The sequence below is a fragment of the Salvelinus fontinalis genome, chromosome 12 (assembly GCF_029448725.1).
Source record: "Salvelinus fontinalis isolate EN_2023a chromosome 12, ASM2944872v1, whole genome shotgun sequence".
NCBI lineage: Eukaryota > Metazoa > Chordata > Actinopteri > Salmoniformes > Salmonidae > Salvelinus > Salvelinus fontinalis.
The window spans coordinates 27,627,723-27,648,704 of NC_074676.1; the positions used below are offsets into that span (position 1 = coordinate 27,627,723).

Below are 20,982 nucleotides of genomic sequence, written 5' to 3' on the forward strand. Positions count from 1 at the left end.
GTAAAAAAATCCCTGTTTTAGGTCAGTTAGGATCACCACTTCATTTTAAGAATGTGAAATGCCAGAATAATAGTAGAGAGAATTATTTATTTCAGCTTTTATTTCTTTCATCACATTCCCAGTGGGTCAGAAGTTTACATAAACTCAGTACTTGGTAGAATTAACTTTAAATTGTTTAACTGGGTCAAACGTTTCGGGTAACCTTCCACAAGCTTCCCACATTAAGTTGGGTGAATTTTGGCCCATTCCTCCTGACAGAGCCGGAGTAACTGAGTCAGGTGTGTAGGCCTCCTTGCTCGCACACGCTTTTTCAGTTCTGCCCACACATTTTCTGTAGGATTGAGGTCAGGGCTTTGTGATGGCCACTCCAATACCTTGACTTTGTTGTCCTTAAGGCATTTTCACACAACTTAGGAAGTATGCTTGGGGTCATTGTCCATTTGGGAGACCAATTTGTGACCAAGCTTTAACTTCCTGACTGATGTAATATATCCACAGAATGTTCCTCCTTCATGATGCAATCTATTTTGTGAAGTGCACCAGTCCCTCTTGCAGCATAGCACCCCCCCAACATGATGCTGCCACCCCGTGCTTCACGGTTGGGATGGGGTTCTTTGGCTTGCAATCCTCCCCCTTTTTCCTCCAAACATAACGATGGTCATTATGGCCAAACAGTTCTATTTTTGTTTCATCAGACCAGAGGACATTTCTCCAAAAAGTATGATCTTTGTCCCCATGTTCAGTTGCAAACCGTAGTCTGGCATTTTTATGGCGGTTTTGGAGCAGTGGCTTCTTCCTTGCTGAGCGGCCTTTCAGGTTATGTCGATATAGGACTTGTTTAACTGTGGATATAGATACTTTTGTACCTGTTTCCTCCAGCATCTTCACAAGGTCCTTTGCTGATGTTCTGGGATTGATTTGCACTTCTCGCAACAAAGTACGTTAATCTCTAGGAGACAGAACGCGTCTCCTTCCTGAGCGGTATGACGGCTGCGTGGTCCCATGGTGTTTATAGTTGCATACTATTGTTTGTACAGATGAACGTGGTACCTTCAGTCGTTTGGAAATTGCTCCCAAGGATGAACCAGACTTGTGGAGGTCTACAATTTTTGTTCTGAGGTCTTGGCTGATTTCTTGTGATTTTCCCATGATTTCAAGCAAAGGGGCACTGAGTTTGAAGGTAGGCCTTGAAATACATCAACAGGTACACCTCCAATTGTCTCAAATGATGTCAATTAGCCTATCAGAAGCTTCTAAAGCCCTGAAATCATTTTCAGGAATTTTCCAAGCTGTTTAAAGGCACAGTCAACTTTGTGTATGTAAACGTCTGACCCACTGGAATTGTGATACAGTGAATTTTAAGTTAAATAATATGTTTGTAAACACTTGTTGGAAAAATTACTTATGTCATGCACAAAGTAGAAAAACTATAGTTTGTTAACAAGAAATTTGTGGAGTGGTTGAAAAACGAGTTTTAATGACTCCAACCTAAGTGTATGTAAACTTCCGACTTCAACTGTATATGGTAAAAATGGGAAAACATTTCAAATATGACTCATACTTTTTTAAAATTATGTTATCGTTGTCTTCTTCTCTCTCTTCTTCTCTTCTCTCTCGTTGTCTTCTTCTCTCTCAATCCCCCTCTTTCTTCAGACTGACTACAGCATTGTTCTGCAGCCCTTGCTGGCTCCTGGCTCTGCAGGTCTCCGTACTGTAACCCTCCTCTAACTCACTACAGGAGAGGCTACCAGCAGTGGCAACCTTTCCAGTACAAACCCTCCCCGACCCCACACTCTCCCCCTCCCCTGCGTAACACAATTCACACTCTCTTGCAATCAGGACACCACTGTGAGGCTGCCATAGAAACCCAAGGTTTGTGTCTGCATAACACCCGCCCCTCTCTCCCCTCTCTGTAAGGTGAGGGAAAGGGGGAATGCCTTCGCATTGAGATCAGAGGCAGAGAGGAGAAATGCATGTACACAGCCACCTGACAGCTAGGGAGGCTGTTCCATTCCACTTTCCCAGACAAGACAGGACAAGACCAGACCAAGAGTCTCTCTCTCTCTCTCTCTCTCTCTCTCTCTCTCTCTCTCTCTCTCTCTCTCTCTCTCTCTCTCTCTCTCTCTCTCTCTCTCTCTCTCTCTCTCTCTCTCTCTCTCTCTCTCTCTCTCTCTCTCTCTCTCTCTCTCTCTCTCTCTCTCTCTCTCTCTCTCTCTCTCTCTCTCTCTCTAAGAACAGATATAGCCCTTGGTTTACCCCATACTTGACTGCCCTTGACCAGCACAAAACATCCTGTGGCGTTCTGCATTAGCATTAAATAGCCCCCGCAATATGCAACTTTTCAAACAGAAATTTGCATCCTGTAGCACTAATTCCAAAAAGTTTTGGGACAATGTAAAGTCCATGGAGAATAAGAGCACCTCCTCCCAGCTGCCCACTGCACTGAGGATAGGAAACCCTGTCACCACAGATAAATAAGCATTTTTCCATGGCTGGCCATGCTTTCCACCTGGCTACCCCTACCCCGCCCAACATCTCAGCACCCCCTGCAGCAACTTTCCCAAGCCCCCCCCCCACACACACACACACACTTCTCCTTCACCCAAATCCAGACAGCTGATGTTCTGAAAGAGCTGCAACATCTGGATCCATACACACACACACACTTCTCCTTCACCCAAATCCAGACAGCTGATGTTCTGAAAGAGCTGCAACATCTGGATCCATACAAATCAGCTGGGCTAGACAATCTGGACCCTCTCTTTCTAAAACTATCCACAGAAATTGTTGCAACCCCTATTACTAGCCTATTCAACCTCTCTTTCGTATCGTCTGAGATCCCTAAAGATTGGAAAGCTGCCGCGGTCATCCCCACTCTAGACCCAAACTGTTATAGACCTATATCCATCCTGCCCTGCCTTTCTAAAATCTTCGAAAGCCAAGATAACAAACAGATCACCGACCATTTAGAAACCCACCGTACCTTCTCCACTATGCAATCTGGTTTCCGAGCTGGTCATGGGTGCACCTCAGCCACGCTCAAGGTCCTAAACGATATCATAACCGCCATCAATAAAAGACAGTACTGTGCAGCCGTCTTCATCGACATGGCCAAGGCTTTCGACTCTGTCAATCACCGCATTCTTATCGGCAGACTCAATAGCCTTGGCTTCTCAAATGACTGCCTCGCCTGGTTCACCAACTACTTCTCAGATAGAGTTTAGTGTGTCAAATCGGAGGGCCTGTTGTCCGGACCTCTGGCAGTCTCTATGTGGGTGCCACAGGGTTCAATTCTCGGGCCGACTCTTTTCTCTGTATATATCAATGATGTCGCTCTTGCTGCTGGTGATTCTCTGATCCACCTCTACGCAGACGACACCATTCTGTATACATCTGGCCCTTCTTTGGACACTGTGCTAACAAACCTCCAAACGAGCTTCAATGCCATACAACACTCCTACCATGACCTCCTACTGCTTTTAAATGCTAGTAAAACTAAGTGCATGCTCTTCAACCGATTGCTGCCTGCAACCTCCCGCCCGACTAGCATCACTACTCTGGACGGTTCTGACTTAGAATATGTGGACAACTACAAATACCTAGGTGTCTGGTTAGACTGTAAACTCTCCTTCCAGACTCACATTAAGTATCTCCAATCTAAGATTAAATCTAGAGTGGGTTTCCTATTTCGCAACAAAGCCTCCTTCAGTCATGCTGCCAAATATACCCTTGTAAAACTGACTATCCTTCTGATCCTTTACAAAATAGCCTCCAACACTCCACTCAGCAAACTGGATGTAGTCTATCACAGTGCCATCCATTTTGTCACCAAAGCCCCATATACTACCCACCATTGCGACCTGTATGCTCTCGTTGGCTGGCCCTCACTACATATTCGTCGCCAAACACACTGGCTCCAGGTCATCTATAAGTCTTTGCTAGGTAAAGCTCCGCCTTATCTCAGCTCACTGGTCACCATAGCAACACCCACCCGTAGCACGCGCTCCAGCAGGTATATTTCACTGGTCACCATAGCAACACCCACCCGTAGCACGCGCTCCGGCAGGTATATTTCACTGGTCACCATAGCAACACCCATCCGTAGCACGCGCTCCAGCAGGTATATTTCACTGGTCACCACAGCAACACCCACCCGTAGCACGCGCTTCAGCAGGTATATTTCACTGGTCATCCCCAAAGCCAAGCCTCCCTTTGGCCGCCTTTCCTTCCAGTTCTCTGCTGCCGATGACTGGAACAAATTGCAAAAATCACTGAAGCTGGAGTCATATATCTCCCTCTCTAACTTTAAGCATCAGCTGTCAGAGCAGCTTACTGATCATTGCACCTGTACACAGCTGTAAATAGCACACCCAACTACCTCAGCCCTATATTGTTACTTATCCTCTTGCTCTTTTGCCCCCCAGTATCTCTACTTGTACATCATCATCTGCACATCCATCACTCCAGTGTTAATGCTAAATTGTAATTATTTCGCCTCTATGGCCTATTTATTGCCTTACCTGTCTACTTTTCTACATTTTCACACACTGTTTATAGATTTTTCTATTGTGTTATTGACTGACGTTTGTTTATGTGTAACTCTGTGTTGTTGTTTTTGTCGCACTGCTTTGCTTTATCTTGGCCAGGTCGCAGTTCTAAATGAGAACTTGTTCTCAACTGACCTACCTGGTCAAATAAAGGTTCAATTGAATAAAGGTTCCCTTGCTAAATCTGCCAATATTTCCCTTGCAGCTACTATTTAGAGTTGAGGGGACAAATGTGTGTACTATATCATGAGAGGCATATGCCAGTGGGGAGCCAAGCGAAGGCCTGACTGGTGACATCATGGCCCACATCACAGGTTAAATGGAGCACAGTGACATCATGGCCCACATGCTCAGCTGGTGTTACGGGAGCTCCCTCCTCAGCAGTAAGCCAAGGTCCATGGAAGGGATGCCACGGCCCGTGTGTGAAAGATGCCGCTCATTCCCGATTAGTGAGGGTTCTGTCATTTTTTTTGTATATATTTTTTCCCACCTTTATTTAACAATGACAGTGAGCTGGTACTAGAGGACAATATCTTCAGAAAATGCACCTAAGGAATAATCCTAACAGTGGAACAGACAATAGGAAAAACACCACATATTGAAAGGTGTGGCTAAGACTGTCATTGAGAAATTGATTCTCCTGCGTCTGACTCAGTCTCAGAGCAAGAGTGACATTGAAAGAAAGAGCAGGGGACTCACAGCATGTCAGGACAGTTGTCAGGCTTGTCCAGGAGTCCTCCCTCCATGACGAAACGCAGCACCTGCTCGTTGGACATGCCCTGATACGGCTGCTCAGACAAGGTAGAAATCTCCCACAGCACCACCCCAAATGACCTGTAGGGGGAGACAGAGAGGAGACAGGTATGTTAGAAACAACACACATTTTTTATTTCAAGTTTTATTAGTTGTATATATAGGATAGAAATGGTATACACTGTCCAGTGAAATGCTTACTTGCAGGCTCCTTCTCGACAATGCAACAACAATAACAAATAATACAAGATAAGAATATGAACATAAAGTAAATGGCTCAGTAGAATATATAAATATTTGTATAAGTATAATACAGCAAAGCACAATTTATTGTCCAATATTTACCCGTTTTGGGGGTGGGGAGATTGGGGGGCAAGTGTTTAAATTGTGCAGTATTTAGCAATAATAATAAGAGTCTGGTAGCAGCAGATGTGATGTGATGTGACGTGCGTGTGTGCGTACATGCATGTGTGTCTGTGTGGGAGTTTGCATGAGTAAGTGCATGTGAGCTAAGCTAAGGTGCGGAGAGTCAGTGCAGGTGGTCAGTCCAGTTCAAGTGTGGCTGGGGTGTGTGGGGTCCTTGATGATGCTGCGGGCCTTCCTCGGGCACAGCTTCAAGTAGATGTCCTGGATGGATGGAAGTATGGTCCCAGTGATGTACAAGGCCATCTTCACCACCTGCTGGAGGGCCTTGCGCTCATAGACCGAGCAATTCCCATACCAGGCCGTGATGCAACCGGTCAAGACGCTCTCGATTGTGCAGCGGTAGTATTTGGAGAGGACCCGGGCTAGCATGCTGAATTTCTTTAGCCGCCCTTAGGAAGTAGACACGCTGTTTTTATTTTAATTGTTTTATTTAAACTTTAGTTATCTGTTGCACCCTCTTGACAAGAGTGGTGGTGTTGTTGGTCCATCTCAAGTCCTCGGTGATGTGGACGCCGAGAAACTTAAAACTGCTGACTCTCTCGACTGCAGTCCAATTGATGTGGATCATGGTATGTTCCCTCTGCTTCCTGAAGTCAACAATCAACATCTTTTGTTTTGCTGATGTTGAGGTAGAAGTTGTTGTCCTGGCAGCACAATGGCAGTTCACTTAGCTCCTCCCTATAGGCTGACTCGTCGTTGTTGGTTATCAGGCCTACAACTCTGATGTTATCAGCAAACTTGATGAAGGAGTTGGAGTCATGCAAAGCCATGCCGTCGTGGGTGAACAGGGACTACAGCAGAGGGCTGAGGACACACCCCTGGGGTTCCCCTGTGTTAAGAGTCAGTGTGGAGGAGGTGTTGTTTCCAATCCACACAGCCTGTGCAGACCACCGTCAGGAAGTCCAGGATTCAGTTGCAGACAGTGGTTTCCAGACCCAGGGCTCTGAGCTTGGTGTCGACCTTGGAGGGAACAATAGTGTTGAATGCTGAACTCTAGTCAATGAACAGCATTTTCACATACTGTAGGTGTTCCTCTTGTCCAGGCCTAGTGAAAAGCGATGGAAATGGCATCTTCCATCATCAGCAGCATACTGTAGTAGGACCATGCAGGGTAATATAGGCAAAAACATCCATACACAGGGCCCAGCAGGGCATGTAAATAGTCTCTGGCAGTGCTTTACAAGGATGGTGCTGCATTGTGTAATGTTGAGCAAGACTGTTCTCTAACAGTGGGAAGACGATTGTGCAAAGAACAGAAGAAACATTTATTCATAAATTCATGCTACATATATTAATCAAACAAGGACAAATGTATATGTTTGTGTAATTTTTAATTATCCATATTTTATCCATACAATGAGCCTGTATACTACCTAGAGACCACTAAGGAACTGCAAAACAAAACAAAACTTAAACCTAAGCTTGACACAAAATAACTACGAGTTCATCGTTGCCAATGATTATTTGTTAGCTCTCTTAAGCCATATTTCCCCCGCTGTTGTGGGATCTAAAGGCGGCTCAAAGCTACACTATGTTGATCGACGTGCGTACATGCACGAGGGTGGAGGTGTTTTTTGGGGAGCAACAAGTCCACCTTGTGTAGTGTAAATCCACTAGGGGCTTGGGGAGCCAGAGAAGCTTACCAAGCAAGAGGGGCCGAGGAACTCTTTTTGACTAGCTAGCGACGACGTTTGTTATATGCCTGTTTACAAATGCTAGCTACATGTCAGGCTAGTCTGGTGTTCTATGCTTTATGACACAATTGTTTAGCTACAGAAGCAAACATGTCTCTTTGTAACTAGTGCACTGAGAATCGGGAAGCAAGTACAGGGAATAAGTGTTTTAATAAATATACACAACAATAAACACGAAACACAAACAACACACCGACATGATACAGAGTCAATAACACCTGAGGAAAGAACCAAGGGGAGTGACAGATGTAGGGAAGATAATCAAGGAGGTGATGGAGTCCAGGTGAGTGTCATGGGGCGCAGGTGCGCTTGACGATGGTGACAGGTGAGGAGAGGGAGTATACATGACACTCTTTTTTCATTGAAATTGCTAGAGCTTGAACTGTTACTACGACTAAGGAGGTGAAGAACACAAAGGCTGAGAAAATGTGTCCACTGAACACTACAAGAGGGAACGATGGAGAATGCACGTCTCTTGTCCAACATTGACATGGAAAGACATTTTCAATACTTTCGGATGTCGGTTGACAGATTTTACGACTTGCTTCAGCGGCTTGCCCCTCACATCTCGCACGAGAGAACTCACAGCTTGCCCATAAGTGCTGCAGAAAGGCTGTCTGTGAACATTTGGTTTTTGGCGAGTGGCAGCACACAGCAAAGGGGACACCAGCTTCCTGGACCCAAGAAACATGTCAGCAGACAGGGCAACCAGAGTGGCTATAGACATGTTCAACAACCTCAAGGACTACTTCCTCACACCAGCAGGTCAAGTGTCTTTCCAAGATGTTGCTATTACACATGGAACCCTACAGTAAATGTTGTTGTGGTGTGGAAAACATAAGCACACATACATTCTCTTCTTCTGGTTGACGACTGTTTGTTTCATGTTGTGAGCTACACAATTTGGTTTTGCTGTTTGGATTTAGGTGTTTTTCTTATTCACACTTTACAAATCACAATAAAGAGTACTATCACGTCGTCCGTGTTTTCGTTTTACCTAACCTTGTGTTATGTGAAGTGGCCTTTCAATGAGAACATTCCTGCTATGGTAAATGGGTGAGAAAGGCCATCCAGCTGGAGATAAAAAGTCTAGGCCTTCCAGACATGAACCTCATCTACATAACACAAGTTTGTACATGGTCATGTGTAGTGGCCTTTCAATGGAGACCATCCTGCTTTGGTACATGGATGTGTCCAATACATTAACCTCATCTACATAGCTCATGTACAAAGCAGTGCAAGTTTACTGAGTGACTGATTCAAAACCGTAATATTTTCTGCCGCAAGTACAAATAACCAGACAAATACATTTGCAAGCCTTTTTGATATGCATTTACTATCACAAGAGGAAAATAGTGCAATGTAAAACAATGCAATATACAGGTGAAAAGTGTGATGAAAGGGGAAATAAGAGAAAAAAACTAAGTAAACACCTGTAACATGTGAATGAGGAAATACAGTGCAATCGGAAAGTATTCCCTTCCTTATTCCACATTTTGTTACGTTACACCCTTATTCTAAAATTGATTACATTACATTTTTTCCTCATCAATCTACACACAATACCCCACAATGACAAAGCGAAAACAGGTTTTTAGACATTTTTGCAAATGTATTAAAAATAAAAAACAGAAACACCGTATTTACATACAGTGGTGAGAACAAGTATTTGATACACTGCCGATTTTGCAGGTTTTCCTACTTACAAAGCATGTAGAGGTCTGTCATTTTTATCATAGGTACACTTCAACTGTGAGAGACGGAATCGAAAACAAAAATCCAGAAAATCACATTGTATGATTTTTAAGTATTTAATTTGCATTTTATTGCATGACATAAGTATTTGATCACCTACCAACCAGTAAGAATTCCGGCTCTCACAGACCTGTTAGTTTTCTTTAAGAAGCCCTCCTGTTCTCCACTCATTACCTGTATTAACTGCACCTGTTTGAACTCGTTACCTGTATAAAAGACACCTGTCCACACACTCAATCAAACAGACTCCAACCTCTGCACAATGGCCAAGACCAGAGAGCTCTGTAAGGCGTCAGGGATAAAATTGTAGACCTGCACAAGGCTGGGATGGGCTACAGGACAATAGGCAAGCAGCTTGGTGAGAAGGCAACAACTGTTGGCGCAATTATTAGAAAATGGAAGAAGTTCAAGATGACGGTCAATCACCCTCGGTCTGGGGCTCCATGCAAGATCTCACCTCGTGGGGCATCAATGATCATGAGGAAGGTGAGGGATTAGTCTAGAACTACACGGCAGGACCTGGTCAATGACCTGAAGAGAGCTGGGACCACAGTCTCAAAGAAAACCATTAGTAACACACTACGCCGTCATGGATTAAAATCCTGCAGCGCACGCAAGGTCCCCCTGCTCAAGCCAGCGCATGTCCAGGCCCGTCTGAAGTTTGCCAATGACCATCTGGATGATCCAGAGGAGGAATGGGAGAAGGTCATGTGGTCTGATGAGACAAAAATATAGCTTTTTGGTCTAAACTCCACTCGCCGTGTTTGGAGGAAGAAGAAGGATGAGTACAACCCCAAGAACACCATCCCAACCGTGAAGCATGGAGGTGGAAACATTCTTTGGGGATGCTTTTCTGCAAAGGGGACAGGACGACTGCACCGTATTGAGGGGAGGATGGATGGGGCCATGTATCGCGAGATCTTGGCCAACAACCTCCTTCCCTCAGTAAGAGTGTTATGCTGGTGAATGAGGACCCAAAAGCGACTTAACAAAAACAGAGTCTTTATTCCAAACTTAGACAAAACGGTACTCCAGGATATATCTTAGATGACACCTGCTCACATGCAGCATCTGTTGAAGGCAAAAACACGACAGGGCGGAACCAGGACACAGAACAGCAAACATCAAACAAAGATCCGACAAGGACAGAAGCGGAAAACAGAGGGAGAAATAGGAACTCTAATCAGAGGGCAAAATAGGGGACAGGTGTGAAAGATTAAATGAGGTTGTTAGGAGAATGAGGAACAGCTGGGAGCAGGAACGGAACGATAGAGAGAGAGCGAGAGAGGAAGAGAGGGAGGGGAAGAGAGAGGGATAGAAAGAGGGAAAGAACCTACTAAGACCAGCAGAGGGAGACAAATGGAAGGGAAGCACAGGGACAAGACATGATAATCAAATGACAAAACATGACAGTACCCCCCCACTCACCGAGCGCCTCCTGGCGCACTCGAGGAGGAACCCTGGCGGCAACGGAGGAAATCATCAATCAACGAACGGTCCAGAACGTCCCGAGATGGAACCCAACTCCTCTCCTCAGGACCGTAACCCTCCCAATCCACTAAGTACTGGTGACCACGTCCCCGAGAACGCATGTCCATGATCTTCCGTACCTTGTAAATAGGTGCGCCCTCGACAAGGACGGGAGGGGGGGAGGGAAGACGAACGGGAGCGCGAAGAAAAGGCTTGACACAAGAGACATGGAAGACAGGGTGGACGCGACGAAGATGTCGCGGAAGAAGCAGTCGCACAGCGACAGGATTGACGACCTGAGAGACACGGAACGGACCAATGAACCGCGGAGTCAACTTGCGAGAAGCTGTCGTAAGGGGAAGGTTACGAGTGGAAAGCCACACTCTCTGACCGCGACAATACCTAGGACTCTTAATCCTACGTTTATTGGCGGCTCTCACAGTCTGCGCCCTGTAACGGCAAAGTGCAGACCTGACCCTCCTCCAAGTGCGCTCACAACGTTGGACAAAAGCCTGAGCGGAGGGAACGCTGGACTCGGCGAGCTGGGACGAGAACAGAGGAGGCTGGTAACCAAGACTACTCTGAAACGGAGATAGCCCGGTAGCAGACGAAGGAAGCGAGTTGTGAGCGTACTCAGCCCAGGGGAGCTGTTCTGCCCAAGACGCAGGGTTTCGAAACGAAAGGCTGCGTAAAATGCGACCAATCGACTGATTGGCCCTTTCTGCTTGACCGTTAGACTGGGGATGAAACCCGGAAGAGAGACTGACGGAAGCACCGATCAAACGACAGAACTCCCTCCAAAACTGTGACGTGAATTGCGGACCTCTGTCTGAAACGGCGTCTAACGGGAGGCCATGAATTCTGAACACATTCTCAATGATGATTTGTGCCGTCTCCTTAGCGGAAGGAAGCTTAGCGAGGGGAATGAAATGTGCCGCCTTAGAGAACCTATCGATAACCGTAAGAATCACAGTCTTCCCCGCAGACGAAGGCAGACCGGTAATAAAGTCTAAGGCGATGTGAGACCATGGTCGAGAAGGAATGGGAAGCGGTCTGAGACGACCGGCAGGAGGAGAGTTACCTGACTTAGTCTGCGCGCAGTCCGAACAAGCAGCCACGAAACGGCGCGTGTCCCGCTCCTGAGTAGGCCACCAAAACCGCTGGCGAATAGAAGCAAGCGTACCCCGAACACCGGGGTGGCCAGCTAACTTGGCAGAATGAGCCCACTGAAGAACAGCCAGACGAGTAGAGACAGGAACAAACAGAAGGTTACTAGGACAAGCGCGCGGCGACGCAGTGTGAGTGAGCGCTTGCTTTACCTGTCTCTCAATTCCCCAGACAGTCAACCCGACAACACGCCCTTCAGGGAGAATCCCCTCGGGGTCGGTAGAAACCACAGAAGAACTAAAGAGACGGGATAAGGCATCAGGCTTGGTGTTCTTATTTCCCGGGCGATAGGAAATCACGAACTCGAAACGAGCGAAAAACAACGCCCAACGAGCTTGACGTGCATTAAGTCGTTTGGCAGAACGGATGTACTCAAGGTTCTTATGGTCAGTCCAAACGACAAAAGGAACGGTCGCCCCCTCCAACCACTGTCGCCATTCGCCTATGGCTAAGCGGATAGCGAGCAGTTCGCGGTTACCCACATCATAGTTGCGTTCCGATGGCGACAGGCGATGAGAAAAGTAAGCGCAAGGATGAACCTTATCGTCAGACTGGAAGCGCTGGGACAGAATGGCTCCCACGCCCACCTCTGAAGCGTCAACCTCGACAATAAATTGTTTAGTGACGTCAGGAGTAACAAGGATAGGAGCTGATGTAAAACGCTTCTTGAGGAGATCAAAAGCTCCCTGGGCGGAACCGGACCACTTAAAGCAAGTCTTGACAGAAGTCAGAGCTGTGAGAGGCGCAGCCACTTGACCGAAATTACGAATGAAACGCCGATAGAAATTAGCGAAACCGAGAAAACGCTGCAACTCGACACGTGACTTAGGAACGGGCCAATCGCTGACAGCCTGGACCTTAGCGGGATCCATCTGAATGCCTTCAGCGGAAATAACAGAACCAAGAAAAGTGACAGAGGAGACATGAAAGGCGCACTTCTCAGCCTTCACGTAGAGACAATTCTCTAAAAGGCGCTGGAGTACACGTCGAACGTGCTGAACATGAATTTCGAGTGACGATGAAAAAATCAGGATATCGTCAAGGTAAACGAAAACAAAGATGTTCAGCATGTCTCTCAGTACATCATTAACTAATGCCTGAAAGACAGCTGGAGCATTAGAGAGACCGAACGGCAGAACCCGGTATTCAAAATGCCCTAACGGAGTGTTAAACGCCGTTTTCCACTCGTCCCCCTCTCTGATGCGTACGAGATGGTAAGCGTTACGAAGGTCCAACTTAGTAAAGAACCTGGCTCCCTGCAGCATCTCAAAGGCTGACGACATAAGGGGAAGCGGATAACGATTCTTAACCGTTATGTCATTCAGCCCTCGATAATCCACGCAGGGGCGCAGAGTACCGTCCTTCTTCTTAACAAAGAAAAACCCCGCTCCGGCGGGAGAGGAAGAAGGCACCACGGTACCGGCGTCGAGAGAAACAGACAGATAATCCTCGAGAGCCTTACGTTTGGGAGCCGACAGAGAGAATAGTCTACCCCGAGGGGGAGTGGTCCCCGGAAGGAGATCAATACAACAATCATACGACCGGTGAGGAGGAAGAGAGTTGGCTCTGGACCGACTGAAGACCGTGCGTAGATCATGATATTCCTCCGGCACTCCTGTCAAATCCCCAGGTTCCTCCTGAGTAGAGGGGACACAAGAAACAGGAGGGATAGCAGACATTAAACACTTCACATGACAAGAAACGTTCCAGGATAGGATAGAATTACTAGCCCAATTAATAGAAGGATTATGACATACTAGCCAGGGATGACCCAAAACAACAGGTGTAAAAGGTGAACGAAAAATCAAAAAGGAAATGGTCTCACTGTGGTTACCAGATACTGTGAGGGTTAAAGGTAGTGTCTCACATCTGATACTGGGGAGAGAACTACCATCTAAGGCGAACATGGGCGTGGGCCTCCCTAACTGTCTGAGAGGAATGTCATGTTTCCGAGCCCATGCTTCGTCCATAAAACAACCCTCAGCCCCAGAGTCTATCAAGGCACTGCAGGAAGCAGCCGAACCGGTCCAGCGTAGATGGACCGACAAGGTAGTACAGGATCTTGATGGAGAGACCTGAGTAGTAGCGCTCACCAGTAGCCCTCCGCTTACTGATGAGCTCTGGCTTTTACTGGACATGACATGACAAAATGTCCAGCAGAACCGCAATAGAGACAAAGGCGGTTGGTGATTCTCCGTTCCCTCTCCTTAGTCGAGATGCGAATACCTCCCAGCTGCATGGGCTCAGTCTCTGAGCTGATGGGAGAAGATGGTTGAGATGCTGAGAGGGGAAACACCGTTAACGCGAGCTCTCTTCCACGAGCTCGGTGACGAAGATCTACCCGTCGTTCTATGCGGATGGCGAGTGCAATCAAAGAGTCCACGCTGGAAGGAACCTCCCGGGAGAGAATCTCATCCTTAACCTCAGCGTGAAGTCCCTCCAGAAAACGAGCGAGCAACGCCGGCTCGTTCCAGTCACTGGATGCAGCAAGAGTGCGAAACTCTATAGAGTAATCCGTTATGGATCGATCACCTTGACATAGGGAAGCCAGGACCCTGGAAGCCTCCTTCCCAAAAACTGAACGATCAAAAACCCGTATCATCTCCTCTTTAAAGCTCTGATAATCGTTAGTACACTCAGCCCTTGCCTCCCAGATAGCTGTGCCCCACTCCCGAGCCCGACCAGTAAGGAGTGATATGACGTAGGCGATCCGAGCTCTCTCTCGTGAGTATGTGTTGGGCTGGAGAGAAAACACAATATCACACTGGGTGAGAAAGGAGCGGCACTCAGTGGGTTGCCCAGAGTAACATGGTGGGTTATTAACCCTAGGTTCCGAAGACTCGGAAGACCAGGAAGTAACAGGTGGCACGAGACAAAGACTCTGAAACTGTCCTGAGAGGTTGGAAACCTGAGCGGCCAGGGTCTCAACGGCATGACGAGCAGCAGACAATTCCTGCTCGTGTCTGCCGAGCATTGCTCCCTGGATCTTGATGGCAGTGTTGCGAGAATCCGTAGTCGCTGGGTCCATACTGGTCGGATCTTTCTGTTATGCTGGTGAATGAGGACCCAAAAGCGACTTAACAAAAACAGAGTCTTTATTCCAAACTTAGACAAAACGGTACTCCAGGATATATCTTAGATGACACCTGCTCACATGCAGCATCTGTTGAAGGCAAAAACACGACAGGGCGGAACCAGGACACAGAACAGCAAACATCAAACAAAGATCCGACAAGGACAGAAGCGGAAAACAGAGGGAGAAATAGGAACTCTAATCAGAGGGCAAAATAGGGGACAGGTGTGAAAGATTAAATGAGGTAGTTAGGAGAATGAGGAACAGCTGGGAGCAGGAACGGAACGATAGAGAGAGAGCGAGAGAGGAAGAGAGGGAGGGGAAGAGAGAGGGATAGAAAGAGGGAAAGAACCTACTAAGACCAGCAGAGGGAGACAAATGGAAGGGAAGCACAGGGACAAGACATGATAATCAAATGACAAAACATGACAAAGAGCATTGAAGATGGGTCGTGGCTGGGTCTTCCAGCATGACAACGACCCGAAACACACAGCCAGGGCATCTAAGGAGTGGCTCTGTAAGAAGCATCTCAAGGTCCTGGAGTGGCCTAGAAAATCTTTGGAGGGAGCTGAAAGTCCATATTGCCCAGTGACAGCCACAAAACCTGAAGGATCTGGAGGTCTGTATGGAGGAGTGGGCCAAAATCCCTGCTGCAGTGTGTGCAAACCAGGAAACGTATGATCTCTGTAATTGCAAACAAAGGTTTCTGTACCAAATATTAACTTCTGCTTTTCTGATGCATCAAATACTTATGTCATGCAATAAAATGCTAATTAATTACTTAAAAATCATACAATGTGATTTTCTGGATTTTTGTTTTAGATTCCGTCTCACAGTTGAAGTGTACCTATGATAAAAATTACAGACTTCTACATGCTTTGTAAGTAGGAAAACCGGCAAAATCGGCAGTGTATCAAATACTTGTTCTCCCTACTGTATATATTCAAAACCTTTGCTATGAGACTTGAAATTGAGCTCAGGAACATCCTGTTTCCATTGAAGATGTTTCTTTAACTTGATTGGTGTCCACCTGTGGTAAATTCAATTGATTGGACATGATTTGGAAAGGCACACACCTGTCAGTAAAAAGGCACATGACAGCTCACTTGGAGTTTACCATAAGGCACCTAAAGGACTCTCAGACCATGAGAAACACAATTCTCTGGTCTGATGAAACCAAGATTGAACTCTTTGAATGCCAAGCGTCACGTCTGGAGGGAACCTGGCACCATCCCTACGGTGAAGAATGCTGGTGGCAGCATCATGCTGTGGGAATGTTTTTCAGTGGCAGGGACTGGGAGACTAGTCAGGATCAAGGGAAAGATGAACGGAGCAAAGTACAGAAATCCTTGATGAAAACCTGCTCCAGAGCACTCAGGACCTTAGACTGGGGCGAAGGTTCACCTTCCAACAGGACAACGACCCTAAGCACACAGCCAAGACAATGTAGGAGTGGCTTCGGAACAGGTCTCTGAATGTCCTTGAGTGGCCCAGCCAGAGCCTGGACTTGAACCCGATCGAACATCTCTGTAGCGACTTGAAAATAGCGTTGCAGCGACACTGCCCATCCAACCTGACAGAGCTTGAGAGGATCTGCAGAGAAGAATGGGAGAAACTCCCCAAATTCATGTGTGCCAAGCTTGTAGCGTCATACGCAAGAAGAATCAAGGCTGTAATCGCTGCCAAAGATGCTTAAACAAAGTACTGAGTAAAGGGTCTGAATACTTATGTAAATGTGATATCATTATTTTTAACAAATTTGCTCAAATTTATAAAAACCTGTTTTTGCTTTGTCATTATGAGGTATTGTGTGTAGATTGATGAGGGGGGGGGGGGTGGAATTATGTAATACATTTCAGAATAAGGCTGTAACATAACAAAATGTGGAAAAAGCAAAGGGGTCTGAACACTTTCCGAAAGCACTGCAAGTATAAGAAACATGCACCAAATGAATCTAGGAAATCACCCACGAACTTAACGTATGAATAAGAAAAAAAAGCCCACAACAACATATTTTTTGGGGTGAGACAAACGAGAGACTGATCAGCAGGAATAGACACCATCCATGGTACCATGACGTTGTAGACAGCCTTTGCTGAACACTGCTGCTGTTTCTGTAACTCCTGCTGTCGTTTCTTTAAGTCATCCACCCGCTGCATAATGTCAGTGTCCAAAGGATCCTCAGTTGCCTTCCTCTTCCGGCCATTGGATCTGGGTCGGGGAGATGGGGTAGAGGTTGATGGAGTTTCAGGGAAGAGAAAAGGGTGCGCCTGGACGGTGGGTTGGGTGTTGGTGAGAAGGCATGATGAACCACCTGTAGATGGGCCCTCAGGGCTCAGCTCCGTCTCTGGACTGTCCAAAACACAACTCCCTCCAACACCAACAAGGAGATGGCGAATGTATTAGAATACAATGTAAGCAATCTTAAAACATCTCCATTGGCTCCTTTGAGTTAAAATGTTTACACCAAATAACTGATTTTATCAACATCTCAATCTACTTAACACAACACACTGTCTGTTTTCTGATGTTTGAACTAGCCTGCTAATCATTATGATAACACAGGCACCGAATATTTCCCACTCACAATTTCTCCCATCCAGAAAATAACTGATTTCACATGTTCTAACTATGTCTGCTAAGCATAAGATCACAAACACACACACTGACTATACAAAAGGACTCAGATGCATGACGAGTACATACCGTTTTTGGCATATTTTTGTCTGTGTCTGTCAGACGATGTCTCCCGTGAACACGAAGCCAATCCAGTTTTCTGAAAATCGGTGGGGGACACACCAGAGGCAGCCCCACTCCTCGTCTCCTTCACCCTTTTCAGATTGTGAACATACCGGTTCCAAATATTTCTCCATGAAAGACTGCAAAACTCACCTCATACTACCCCTCAGTCTTTGCAAGGAATGATACGTCGGGTCTCAATTTTCAGGTAGGAAAAAACTGCGTTGAATGCTGGAGCGCATTACAAGAGCCGCCCCTTTTGTGATGAAAAACAACATTTCTCCATCTGTTTGTGTATTGTGTGTAGACAGCATCATCATGACTTTGTCAGTCAGCTTGTTCTCAATAAATCAAAATCATTGTTAAGTGTTCCTGTATCAATATGGACTTTTAGAAACCCACACATAATTCCGCCTATAGTCATTTGATGAACAGGACATTTATATGAATCTAGGTTTCTCTGGAGACGTAATAACAAGTTATCCTTACCACCAGAGGTTGGAGGGGGACCTGTATCAGCGATTTTGACCAGACAGATCATCTGCAGAGATATAGCTCCCAATGTACTAAGTTTGTACTTTTCTATATCACGTATCAAATGACTGTGCACAAAAGGAGAATTACCTTATTTTTTTGCATATAAAACTCATATAAATACTTGATAGAACTGCAATACAGAACTCAGATACACTCAGAATCTACAGAGAAAAGTCTTAATTTGAATCCAGAATACTCTGGAGACATAATATTAAGTTCTACATTTCATCAGAGGGTGAAGGGTGACCTTGTATTAGTGATTTTGACCAGATAAATATATCACCTGCAGAGATGGAGCACCTTATATACTCACCTATGGTTATTACTGTTTATAATTAGGTATGACTGTGTACAGAATGAAAATGACCTTACATATATGCTTAGTTGCAGTCAAAACAACTCATAAAAAGTCTGTCAGTGATATGAATACTTGATAGAACTAGAGTAATGAAATCACCTACCTCATTGTGCTGTATTGGTGTGTATTCTCCGAATAATAGTTATTCTCCAGGAAATGTTACATAAATAGCAGAAATCCTATACTATATGCTATATGTGCAACTTGTTATGGTACTTTGGTTGCTATAACATTTGGCTTGACGTGACATTGAGGATTTGGGCATGCTTTTTGAAGCATCCTGCCATAGGCCTTACCACGGCCTTACCACTCCCATTGTTTCACTAGCAGCAATGCTAATGCTATCTGTGAGGTAAATAAAGAAAACTATGCCATAAGTTTGTTCATTGTCTTTCAGGATCAATGGATGAATCACTTTTTGTGAATAAAATTAAGAATACTTCAAATTTTGGTGTACCACCCCTAAATGGCAGTCGATTTTACCAAATATGACAAAATTAGTATTTACTTCAAAATTCTAAGAACTAAATGATACTGCAACCAAATTATGGTAAATCAGCTTTTTAGTACTAATGTGGATTGTACTTCAAAAAAAAAGCTGCATATCATTTAAGGGACAATATATATATTTTTGTTTTACAGAATATTAAAATGAACTGTAATTTTGCTAGAATAACAATCTGTTTTGACTATTTTGTTAAATTTCAGATACACATTATTTACATGCCTAATAATGTTTTAATAAGAAATATGTTGATATTTTGCTATGATTGTTGCTTTTTCCAATAGTTTCTTCTTAGGGTCAAAATGACCCCAGTTGGTAATCCATGTATGTAAAAGATGTTGGTAGTATGAGGGTTAAAAAAGCCTTTTATAACATTGACTTGTATCTAATTGGCTGAAACAGGAGTGTGTTGAAAGACAAAACCACATTAAGATACTTTTTTAGATAAACAAGAACAGACACCTACTGGTAATTTCATAGGAGCCCAAAATAAGTTCCCACAATGCTTGTTTTCATCTGCGTGACTTCAAAGAGGAAGATAGGGAGCGGGACGTGGAGGTGAATTTCTGTTGGCACTCTAAACCATCATTTGAAAACATCTGGAGGAGTTTAAGTGTGCTTGTAGGGACAGACCCGTGGGACACTTTCTATTGGGAAACAAAAACTAAGGAACTAGGAAACAGCTATATTTCTCTAAAGCAACCCATTCCAGAGAGAGAACTGGAAGAAGCGTTGATCTGCTGTTCTAAACTCACTCTATGTTCCTGAAAGCACAGAGGAACTTGACTAAACAGGAACTACTTTTCACTGCCAAAATGTACTGTACCTACTAACTATAATAGCATCCAGATGAATTCCTAACTTCTTTAGGACATGGACTGTGTGTGTGAAGTGATATGCCTGTTTTCCCCATGCTAGTCCCGGAGAGAGCATGCAATATTCTAGCACACATACAGCTAGTGTACTGCGCAGGTCTGTGTATGCGCATGTGTGTATGAGTCAGAGGCGAGGAGCTCTTACCAGACATCAGAGTTTGTGGTGAACACTCCGTCTTTCAGCGACTCTGGGGACATCCAGCGGACTGGCAGAAGGCCCTTCCCTCCTTTCCGATAGTAATCCGTCTCGTAGATGTCTCGCGTCATGCCAAAGTCTGAGAAGAAGAGAAGAGAATTTTGAGTGGCCACTAAATATCCCACTAATGTGAGGGAGTGGATGCTCATGAGGCCTAATCCATTCCTCACCTCTCCTTCTCTTCTGTCCATTTACATCTGCAAGCTATTCCTCCCCCTCAAGCACTCAGTGATCTCAAAATACTTACTTTGGAGTACAGCAGAGCAGAGGGAGTTTAGCATTAAACAAACAGGCACAGGCACTCACCTCCGATCTTGACGGTGAAGTCCTCCGCCACCATGCAGTTCCTGGCAGCCAGGTCTCTGTGGACGAACTTGTTGGCGTTGAGGTATGCCATGCCGTCCGCAATCTCCCCTGCCATCTGGATCATCTTCTTCAGCGGGGGCAGAACCTGGCTGGACGTGTTCTGTGGCAAAGAGGCAAAGAGGCAGAGACGTGAGCACAAGCAGGCCATTCAGTCTCTCCAACCTCCTTCTCCCTGCTGTCTGCAGCACTCAACCATGGCCAGGGCACACCACACAATCTGAGAGACCAACTGACGGAGGTTTATGTGTGTGCCGTATTACATGATTAATGCACTGACGCTTAGACTTGAGTTCTGTGAGACTATGTTAGAAAGAGCTGGAGGGGTAATGTACATACCTCTTTACGGAGAGAGCGCAGGTGACTCTTCAGGTCTCCACGGGTCATCAGCTCCATTATCACCAAGGTGGGCTGTCCCTGAGAGACCACGCCCAGCAGACGCACCTACAACAATCAGAACACAGCACAGAGAGGGTATCAGGGTAGATGAGCACAAACAATTCTCGTTGGTGTAGTATTCCTTC

At 45.6% G+C, this 20,982-nt stretch overlaps 1 protein-coding gene across 1 annotated transcript in view; it reads right to left on the reverse strand.

The window, feature by feature from the left end:
- Positions 1 to 20,982, reverse strand: part of LOC129867073 (insulin-like growth factor 1 receptor) — a 181,681-nt gene that overhangs the window by 11,030 nt on the left and 149,669 nt on the right. Inside the window, exons 17-20 of the mRNA XM_055940230.1 lie at positions 20,798 to 20,902; positions 20,402 to 20,561; positions 20,045 to 20,174; positions 5,247 to 5,381 (exon numbers count right to left, since the gene is read on the reverse strand). Of these exons, the coding sequence (XP_055796205.1) occupies positions 5,247 to 5,381; positions 20,045 to 20,174; positions 20,402 to 20,561; positions 20,798 to 20,902 (530 nt within the window). The remainder of the gene's footprint in view (positions 1 to 5,246; positions 5,382 to 20,044; positions 20,175 to 20,401; positions 20,562 to 20,797; positions 20,903 to 20,982) is intronic.